We start from the raw sequence: 10,761 nt of genomic DNA, 5'->3' as shown, positions 1-10,761 counted from the left end.
GTGATGAGAGGTGTTGGGTTTGCGCCAGACATAGCGTTTTCCTTGATGGCTAAAAAGCTACATTTTAGTCTCATCTGACCAGAGCACCTTCTTCCATATGTTTGGGGAGTCTCCCACATGCCTTTTGGCGAACACCAAATGTGTTTGCTWATTTTTTTCTTTAAGCAACGGCTTTTTTTCTGGCCACTCTTAAAATTTATTACGGAAGAGTGTTCGGCTTAAAGTGGTCCTATGGACAGATACTCCAATCTCCACTGTGGAGCTTTGCAGCTTCTTCAGGGTTATCTTTGGTCTCTTTGTTGCCTCTCTGATTAATGCCCTCCTTGCCTGGTCCGTGAGTTTTGGTGGCAACCCTCTCTAGGCAGGTTTATTGTGGTGTCATATTCTTTAAAAAAATTTATAATGGATTTAATGGTGCTCCGTGGGATGTTCAAAGTTTCTGATATTTTTTTTATAACCCAACCCTGATTTGTTTTCCACAACTTTGTCCCTGACCTGTTTGGAGAGCTCTTCGGTCTTCATAGTGCGCTTGCTTGGTGGTGCCCCTTGCTTAGTGGTGTTTCAGAATCTGAGTCCTTTCAGAACAGGTGTATATGTACTGAAATCATGTGACAGATCACGTGACACTTATTGCACAAGGTGGACTTTATTTAACTAATTATGTGACTTCTGAAGGTTTGGTTGCACCAGATCTTATTTAGGGCTTCACAGCAGAGGGGGTGAATACAGTTGAAATCGGAAGTTGACATACACCTTAGCCAAATACATTTAAACTCAGTTTTCACAATTCCTGACATTTAAATCCTAGTAAAATTCCTGTCTTAGGTCAGTTAGGATCCACACTTTATTTTAAGAATGTGAAATGTCAGAATAATAGTAGAGAGAATGATTTATTTCAGTTTTTATTTATTAACCCACATTCCCAGTGGTCGAAGTTTCATACACTCAATTAGTATTTGGTAGATTGCTTTAATTGTTTAACTTTGTTCAAAAGTTTCGGGTAGCCTTCCACAAGCTTTCACATATAAGTTGGGTGAATTTTGGCCCATTCCTCCTGACAGAGCTGGTGTAACTGGGTTAGGTTTGTAAGCTCCTTGCTCGCACACACTTTTTCAGTTCTGCCCACAAACTTTCTATAGGATTGAGGTCAAGGCTTTGTGATGGCCACTCCAATACCTTGACTTTGTTGTCCTTAAGCCATTTTGCCACAACTTTGGAAGTATGCTTGGGGTCATTGTCCATTTGGAAGACCCATTTGCGACCAAGCTTCAACTTCCTGACTGATGTCTTAAGATGTTGCTTCATTATATCCACATAATTTTCTTTCCTCATGATGTCATCTATCTTGTGAAGTGCACCAGTCCCTCCTGCAGCAAAGCACCCCTACAACATGATGCTGCCACCCCCGTGCTTCACGGTTGGGATGGTGTTCTTCGGCTTGCAAGTCTCCCCCTTTTTCCACCAAACATGACGATGGTCATTATGGCCAAACAGTTCTATGTTTGTTTCATCAGACCAGAGGACATTTCTTCAAAAAGAACGCGTCTCCTTCCTGAGCGGTATGACGGCTGCGTGGTCCCATGGTGTTTATACTTGCGTACTATTGTTTGTACAGATGAAAGTGGTACCGTCAGGCGTTTGGAAATTGCTCCCAAGGATGAACCAGACTTGTGGAGGTCTACAATTTCTTTTCTGAGGTCTTGGCTGATTTCTTTTGATTTTCCCATCATGTCAAGCAAAGAGGCACTGAGTTTGAAGGTAGGCCTTGAAATACATCCATAGGTACACCTCCAATTGACTCAAATTATGTCAATTAGCCTATCAGAAGCTTTTAAAGCCATGACATCATTTTCTGGAATTTTCCAAGCTGTTTAAAGGCACAGTCAACTTAGTGTATATAAACTTCTGACCCACTGGAATTGAGATACAGTAAATTATAAGTGAAATAATCTGTCTGTAAACAATTGTTGGAAAAATTACTTGTGTCATGCACAAAGTAGATGTCCTAAACAACTTGCCAAAACTATAGTTTGTTAACAAGAAATTTGTTGATGTCACCAACCTAAGTGTATATAAACTTCCGACTTCAACTGTACATATGCACCCACCACTTTTCAGTTAATTTTTTAAACATTTCACTTCACCAATTTGGCCTATTTTGTGTATGTCCATTACATGAAATCCAAATAAAAATCAATTTAAAGTACAGGTTGTAATGCAACAAAATAGGAACATGCCAAGGGGGTGAATACTTTTGCAAGGTACTGTACATGATTCCATATGTGTTATTTCATAGTTTTGATGTCTTCACTATTATTCTAAAAATAAAGAAAAAAAATGGAATGAGTAGGTGTGTCCAAACATTTGACTGGTATGTAAATAATCACACATGTTTTATAGGTTGCAAACAAATTGCTGTAGATGTAGAAATCACACCAAGGAATACCTGATTCGGTATTACACTATCTACTATTCTTTCACATTTCACTAAATATAACAGTGAACATCTTTCCCTACATAGAACATTTACAAGTACACCAGAACCATTCAGATCTATAATTGTCAAACATAAAGCACTAGTAAGAATTGAGATTTCCTGCCAGCTCTAGGAACATCTGCACCTCTGCTATTCATACCAAAATCCTTATGAGTAGCAACATCTCAAAAAATATATCTACAACAAGTAGACGTAAATTACATTAATTCACTTTGATATATAAATACAAGCATTTGGTTCTTACACTACAAAAAGTCAAAGTTTCAGACTTGGCACATAGATAGCAGTGTTTTCCCTAAGTCCATGGAGTAGCCAGACAAATAGAAGAGGCCAGTCAAACAGGGGAAGAAAATAGCAGAATTAGCTCTATTTTGGTGCCCTCTGGTACATTCTAATGCCTTGATTCCATCTGAAATACACAGCTAAATCATTGAATACTTTAACAACTTTACCTCTCAGATTGGTCAAATTAGTTGTGGAATTGAGTAGATTAGAAAGACCTTAATGTATGTATGAATTCAGTGTGTTGTTAGTGGTTTTTGATATCGTCTAGTCCTAGGCTTATATGATCAGGACTATTTTCTAAGTACAATTATATTTTTTAACATTAAACCTGTCTTCTCTTGAGAGTTTTACTGCAAAATATGAATTTCCACAAATATGTTTGTTCTTCAATTTATGTATTTTATTGGCTCTGTGGCTGTGGACACAAAGGTTATGGAAACCGATGTTTCATTTTGTGATTTGGGTGAACTATCCCTTTAACAGTTTGGCCTGTCAATCAATAACTGTGGCTGGGACTGTRAGGGGAGTGGGCAGGATGTTTGTGAGTCACAGAGTTGGTTGGGTTTCATACCTGTCAATCAATCGCTGTGGGTGGGACTTTAAAGGGAAGGCGTTAGATTAGCGATCTAGTCAGAAAAAACGAATCTAGTCTACTCTTTCTTTAGTTTATTGTGGCAAAAATCTAAGAAAATATTTGTGTTCTATCAAGAAAACATTGATTCCCTGTTGAGAAACAATATAGAATTGTAGGGAAATGGTTTTAAAACTGCAAAACATTTTCAGGGGGAGGACCCTCAGACCCCCCATCAGATTGTGCACCCCCAATTTTATACAAAGACAGGCGACAATGAATACAGGTATGCTTGAAGAATGAAGCAGGTGTTAAACATGGGCTTTGCTACACAGAAAACAGCAGTTTACTACTCAATTTTCGGCACTTTAATGAATCAAATCAGTAGGCCTATATCAACATCTTTAATAATACCATATAAGTATCATTAGCTTTAAAAATCTTCCATCTGGTTTCTTTTATCATATTTTGGACCAGAAGGAGGCTCTCTCCACTACCTATTGTTCCTGCAGTGACGATTCAACATCTTCAATATTTTCATAATTTATCTCCAGATAATCGCTAAAAGGCAGTAGTAGCCTACTAGTATGCAAATTAGGGAACCAAATGAACGCTCTCTCACTGATGCGATTTGGTTCTCGACATTCACTTAAAAGATAAATTAAAAAAGAGCCGTTATTTAGCAAACAACCCATCACTAGGTTACACTGATAAGTCACTTTACCGGTCACTGGCAAGTCTTGGACATGGGCTTCGAATCCTACACATTTTTTTATTTTATATTTAATCTTTATCAGGGAGTCATACTGAGACCATGGTCTATTTTACAGACAAGCCTGAATTACAGAAATTACAGAAAATACACACATCAATATAAATACAAAATGCAAGCAGAAAGAAAAACACGGTAAAAACAAACAAACACATTCATCAATAATAAGGTCCTCAATCAGCTTTCTGAATTGCCTTAGAGGCACTAAAACATCAAATTTAAGAACATTTTGAAGATTGTTCCACAAATAAGGTGCAAGAAAACTAAAAGCTGKTTTATCTAACTCAGTAGAGACCAAAGGAATTTCCAGAGTTATCCATCCCTGAGACCGGGTGTGGTAACTTGTATGTCTAAAGTTTAGTAAAGATGTTCGGTACAGTAGGACTTTTTGTAAAAGTACTTTATAAATTAAAAGATAGCAATGTATCAACCTACGTGACATCAAAGAGGGCCAACCAACTTTCTGGTAGAGAATACATTGATGAGTACTAAAATTGTCACCGGTAATAAAGCGAAGTGCACGATAAACTGCCTCTAACGGCTTTAATGAAGTGGCAGATGTGTTCATATAGATGATGTCGCCATAGTCTACAGTAGAACCGATAGGAACGTCGACTGCATAATCTGCTCTCTACTATTTAGTGAGAGGCAGGATCTATTTCTATCGAAGAAGCCCATTTTTATTCTCAGTTTCTTAACTAACTCATCAATATGCTTTTTAAAAGACAGCTTTTCATCTATCCAGATGCCCAGATATTTGTAAGCAGGGACACAACCAATATGGACACTATCCAAAGTACATATGCTTAAATCATCAGAGTTATTTTTATGCTCTCTAGAGAACAACACATACTTAGTTTTACCTGCATTCAATACTCATTTCAGGTCAATAACATTTTTCTGTAATACAATGCAGGCAGACTGTAGTTCAGATAGAGCCTGCTCAACAGTGGGGGCAATAGCATACCCAACAGTATCATCTGAATTCTTTACAGACAAGTAGATATTGTTAAGGTAAACAGTAAAAAGTACAGGACCCAGAATCGACCCCTGCGGGACACCTTTCGTAAATTCCAGGGAACCTGATTTAACACCATCAGTAAATACACATTGAGTTCTATCTGTCAAGTAATTTTTTAACCAGTTACATGCAGCCCAGTCTAGGCCAATTGAGGAAAGCCCTGAATTAGCAGTGAGTGATCAACAGTATCAAAAGCCGTTGACAGGTCAATGAAGAGGGCAGCACAATGTTGTCTTTTATCCATGCAGTTAACCACATAATTTATAACTAGGTATGAAGTAGAGATTGTGCTATGACCTGGTCTAAAACCCAACTGATTTCAAATAGATTTCAAAGATAAGAAAGATCTTAGCTGAGAATTCATTAAGGATTCTAATATTTTAGCTAGGCAAGAAAGTTTATAAATAGGACAATAATTATTTAGGTCACAAGGGTCACCACCTGTGTGAAGGGGGAGTACATGGGCCACCTTCCAACAAGATCTTTGTTTTATTTGTCATGGTGCGATACCATGGACTTATAACTACGTTGTATGATTTATGAATAGCAAAGGGATATTGGAGATTGACTTTATTCAGTCAGTTCGACAGCTTTATAAACTAGTCAACACTTGTTGTTCGGTCGTCAATCAAAGCACAATAAATAGTCTATGCGCCCTGAATCCATGTCTGGATATATGAAAGTTGAAACACGCAAAAGAAAATAAATACACACAAAACAATAATTAAGTGGATTTAAACTCATCGTTACCACTTAAATTACATGGGACGTGTAAATTCGCTCACAGGAGATACAGAAGCATCATGCTCTCCCTCCTCCGTGATAACCACAGCACACAAAATGAACACAGGTATTGAGAGGTGGGATAGACAGTAGACTGACAAACCAGCAGTTTCCCTGTCATCACTCGCTTTGTGACTGACAGGTGCCTGTCCTATCAATAGATCACTAGAAGATGCATATCTTTCATTCTAGCGGGAGAAGGCTATACAGACTTTTCTAACTAAGATCTTGAAACTTTTCAATGAAAAGAAGCCTGAAGTGAAGTGGAAAAAGTAGGAAAGAAGGACTTGATGTATCTCAAACAAAACATAGGGATATCAGTAATCACTTTTTTCATAATGTTTTATACCCTTTTATAGTGAGCAACTAAAAAAGGGTTTCTTAGTCCTATTCATGGCTGAACTTTTGTTTGACAATCCACATCCATTTGCAGTAGTCTTCTCACTCCAGTAAGACTCTCATCCAGCCATACATTGTCTTACTAGCAAGACTGGGTCTCAATGTGAGGTTGGACAGACTGCCGGTTGGGGCACAATATCTTAGCAAAAGCCCTTCGGAAGCTGCTGTGGCAGAGAGGGTACAGGAAAGGGTTAATACCAGAGTTCAGCCACAAGAGCCAAAAAGTCATCTCGTACCAGTAGTGCTCCACACATCGCCCGCTACAGGCTGCTCGGATTATCATCAATAGAGTGTAGGGTGCCCAGCAGATCCCAAAAATGCACACTATAATGGCCAGCGACTTGGCAATCTTCTTGTCGTGGGAGAGGCGGGAGCTCTGTGAGCTCCTGTTGGGGGGCCCGGTGGGGGATTGGGATTGAAGGGGCCTGGAAGTGATCCTGCAAGTGGGGCCCTTCTTACTCTGTATGAAGGTGTGTCCGCTACTAGGCTCCCCACTGGTGGACGGCGACAGCTCCTCGTCCTTCTCTATCACAGCTGAAACAGCAGCTGGCTTGCTCGATGATGCCTTGCAAGTCAAAAACACAGTCAAGGCAGCACCCCCGTCCCTGAGACTGCCCCTGTCCCTGTGTGCCTTGGTGTCCTCCTTACGGATAGCCCTGCTCTTGTTCCTCCGCTGGATGTTCAGGTAGATGCTCAGGTTGAAGAAGGCCACAGAGATAAACGGGGTGAAGAACTCAATCGTAGACGCACTCAGTAGGAAGTACCAGGTGCAGTAGAACTCAGCGAAACACTCATCGGCAAGGACGATGCTTTTGCCCATGACCAGCTCCCAGAAGATGATGGCAGGGCCATAGAGAAGGAAGGCTAACACCCACACAGTCACCATCTTTACCACAGCATGGTGGGTCATGCTCTGCTGCGCTCTGTATTTCACCTGTGAGTAGAGTGGTGAAGTGAAAAAAAGACCATACAATACTTCACAATAAAATCATATATCACAATCATAAAATAATTATAATACATAAGTAATAATCTGCATAATCCATACATATCTCTCAATTTGTAGATGTTTATTGGATCCACACATTAAGCACCTGAGGCATTATTTGGACATATGGGAAAGGTATTATTTCCTTCGGTAATAGAGTTCAAGGGCCCTTTTCTCCATGGTGTGTCAGTGAAGCCAGAAGAGAATGAGAGTCAGGCTGTGTCATCAAACTGAACAACTTGACTTTGGGCTCTATTGAATCTGTAACGCTGAAGTGTTACAGATTCCGTGATAGAAATGTAAAGGAAATTTCCGATTGAGCCGACATATGCAGTGTTTACCGTGAATGCAATCTCCGCTAAAGCTGGAACATTGCCTTAAAATTTTAATCATGCTGTAAAGCTGAACATTCACAATGCGGATTGAATAGAGCCCTTTGTTTTCTGTCATGGGTGTGTCTAGATACTGATAAGTGAGCATTTCTCCTTTGCCAAGATAATCCATCCATCTGACAGGAGTGGCATCTCAAGYAGCTGATTAAACAGCATGATCATTACACAGGTGCACCTTGTGCTGGGGACAATAAAAGGCCACTCTTAAATATGCAGTTTTGTCACACAACACAATGCCACAGATGTCTCATTTTTGAGGGAGTGTGCAATTGGCATGCTGACTGCAGGAATGTCCACAAGAGCTGTTGTCAGAGAATTTAATGTTAATTTCTCTATCATAAGCCGCCTACAACATCGTTTTAGAGAATTTGGCAGTACGTCCAACTGGCCTCACAAACGCAGAGCATGGGTAACCACGCCAGTCAAGGACCTCCGGCTTCTTCACCTGCGGGATCAACTGAGACCAGCCACCCAGACAGCTGATGAAACTGAGGAGTATTTCTGTCTGTAATAACGACCTTTTGTGGGGAAAAACAAATTCTGATTGGCTGGGCCTGGCTCCCCAGTGGSTGGGCCTATGCTCTCCCTGCCCAGTCATGTGAAATCTATAGATTAGGGCCTAATGAATGCATTTTAAATTAACTGTAACTCAGTAAAATAGTTGAAATTGTTCATATTTTTGTTCAGTATGAATTCCAGAAGGAAATTAGCCTGTAGCAGTTACAAAGTGACAAAGGCCCCTCTTAGATCACAACATGGCGCCATTTGTTGTTGCGTAGACTGTCCAAAATGTTTTGGTAAGAGTCTTGGTCCCATGTAAGAAACATCAATCTTTTTAGTTCATAACTCTGTCGTGAACAATATCATTTTGCCAAAACTAGCATTTCAGATGAATGATTGTGAGAGACTGGGCTGTATTCATGATTAGATAGTGCCCCTTACAGGGCAACAAAACTATGGGCTCTATTCAATCTGTATCGCTGAAGTGTTACAGATAGCGCACTAGAAATGTAAAGGTAATTTCCTATTGAGCCGACATCTGCAGCGTTTACCGTGAATGCAGACTCCGGAACATTGCCTTTAAATTTCAATCAGACTGATGATTTTTCATGATACGGATTGAATAGAGCCCTATATGTAGATAACGTTCAATGTTAGCTGCAAACTCACAGGCAAGAATGCAAGGTAGGTGAACCATTGTCCAGTTTAGTATTCAGACCAGAATATCCAGGGATACTTTATCTAGCATTCAAAAGCAGACAAAAGGTCAGAGAGTAGCACGCTGGTCCACAAGGACCAACCCACTCAGTCTGGATTTCCAACAGAGCTCATTCAGAGTCACTGCCACCCCAACACTGTGGATCCCATCAAGACATTAAAGTCCTACTGCCAGTGGTTGTCAACCCATTCTGCAGGATCTCTGTATTGGTAACAGGCCTAGTGAACCTCTTCAGTGAGGAAAGGATGGACACATGAACAGTAAAACATACAGTAGCTACATTTGAAAACGCATTTGTGTACACGTGCAAACGTATGTGCATGCTTGCATTCTTGGGTGTATATGGGTGCATGTGTGCATGTTGTCCATCCATGCCTTCGTGTGGCACAGTGGCTCTCTATACTCACTGCTCTGGTGACGGAGAGGAATCGGTCGTAGCTGATGAGGACGATGTTGAAGACAGAGGCAGTACACAGCAGGTAGTCCATGAGGAGCCACAGCTTACAGAGAGTTCTGCCCAGCACCCAGCGGCCTGTCAGGATGTAGGGGATGTACACAGGGATGCAGAAGGCACCTGCAAGGATACACACTGTGTATACAGACTGATCCCCAAACAATGATTGCATAGCTCCATAATCAATGCCAGAATTCATTTTCACAGCTGAGTAACTTCCAACAAGCCTGCTGGGAAGTGGCAGAATTGTGTGTATAAATAATGTTTCAATTTGCATTCAGGAACCATCATGAATTATTTTAAGAGCTGTATAAATCAGTTTAAAATCCTTTGCTATGATGAACTTTCAGAGATAATTTCCAAAAAACATATATTTCCACAAGTATTATCCATTATGATGGCACTTTACAGTGCCTTATATACTATAGCTATTGAAAAGGAACAAACCGTTGGCATTATCCCACAACAGAGCCCTACTAGATAGATAGACAGATAGATAGATAGGCAGACAGACAGGCAGACTACTCACCAACAAGAAAATCTGAAAGAGCAAGGTTGAGGAAGAAGTAGTTGCTTTGATTTCTTAGGCTCTTGTCAACAATGAAAGCCAGGATAACAAGTGCGTTACCAGCCACAACCACGACTACCAGAGTTATCATAAGCACGGCCAGGATCACCATCATATAGCCCGGGAGAGCCGCTCCAGCTTCGTGGACTGTGGCCGAGTCGCTGCCGGGAGTGAAGTTGGAGCTTGTATTAGATTCCGGGATATAAACTCCCATAGTTAATCCTAAAATAAACCCATTACACTTGATTTAGTTTTGAAACTCTGAATCAATGTGATTTCCATAGATATCTTCCAACCTTGTTAAGAGAGGCAGAAACACGAATACGAAAGATGTATTTGAAATAAAAGCTTCGTTCTGAATAACAATTTCCCCAGCTGTAAAACTACATTCGTCCGTGTCTGCTCTCGTGGAGGAGGATGCAGTGGTTTCTCCGTTATCAAACAGGCAGGATATTGGCGCATAGGTTCGGGTTCATGTGCTACGCTACTTTTTAGTGAAGTCAGATTGCAATGGGTGGTATGGGACAACAATATCCACCACCAGCCCGCACCGGGATTTCTTTAACATTTGTTTGTAGCCCATTTAGTATTATAGTTGGAATAAAACCATTGAATATAAAACTGATCATTGCATATGATTTGGCATGATATTATCCAACAGACACATTGACACAATGTGTAATGTAAAATAAGGTGGCTTCATTTAGCTTTGTTTTTGTGTGTGTTTTTATCCTAAAATAAAACACACAAATATATGACCAATACACAAAGGCTAAGGGTTGTTCTTAAGCACGACGCATTGCAGAGTGCCT

The 10,761-nt window shown here is 40.3% G+C and overlaps 1 protein-coding gene across 1 annotated transcript; it reads right to left on the bottom strand.

The window, feature by feature from the left end:
* Positions 1-2,356: 2,356 nt before the first annotated feature.
* Positions 2,357-10,351, bottom strand: LOC111971986 (histamine H3 receptor-like). Its single transcript, XM_023998800.2, has 3 exons — positions 9,911-10,351; positions 9,335-9,501; positions 2,357-7,262 (listed from the first exon to the last, which is right to left on the bottom strand). Exons 1-3 carry the CDS (start codon positions 10,161-10,163, stop codon positions 6,411-6,413), a joined length of 1,272 nt encoding a protein of 423 aa, XP_023854568.1. The 5' UTR covers positions 10,164-10,351; the 3' UTR covers positions 2,357-6,410.
* Between the last annotated feature and the right edge of the window lie 410 nt (positions 10,352-10,761).

The sequence above is a fragment of the Salvelinus sp. IW2-2015 genome, linkage group LG13 (assembly GCF_002910315.2).
Source record: "Salvelinus sp. IW2-2015 linkage group LG13, ASM291031v2, whole genome shotgun sequence".
NCBI lineage: Eukaryota > Metazoa > Chordata > Actinopteri > Salmoniformes > Salmonidae > Salvelinus > Salvelinus sp. IW2-2015.
Note: the sequence above shows the minus strand (reverse complement) of the source record. Positions and strands in the feature narration are given on the sequence as shown.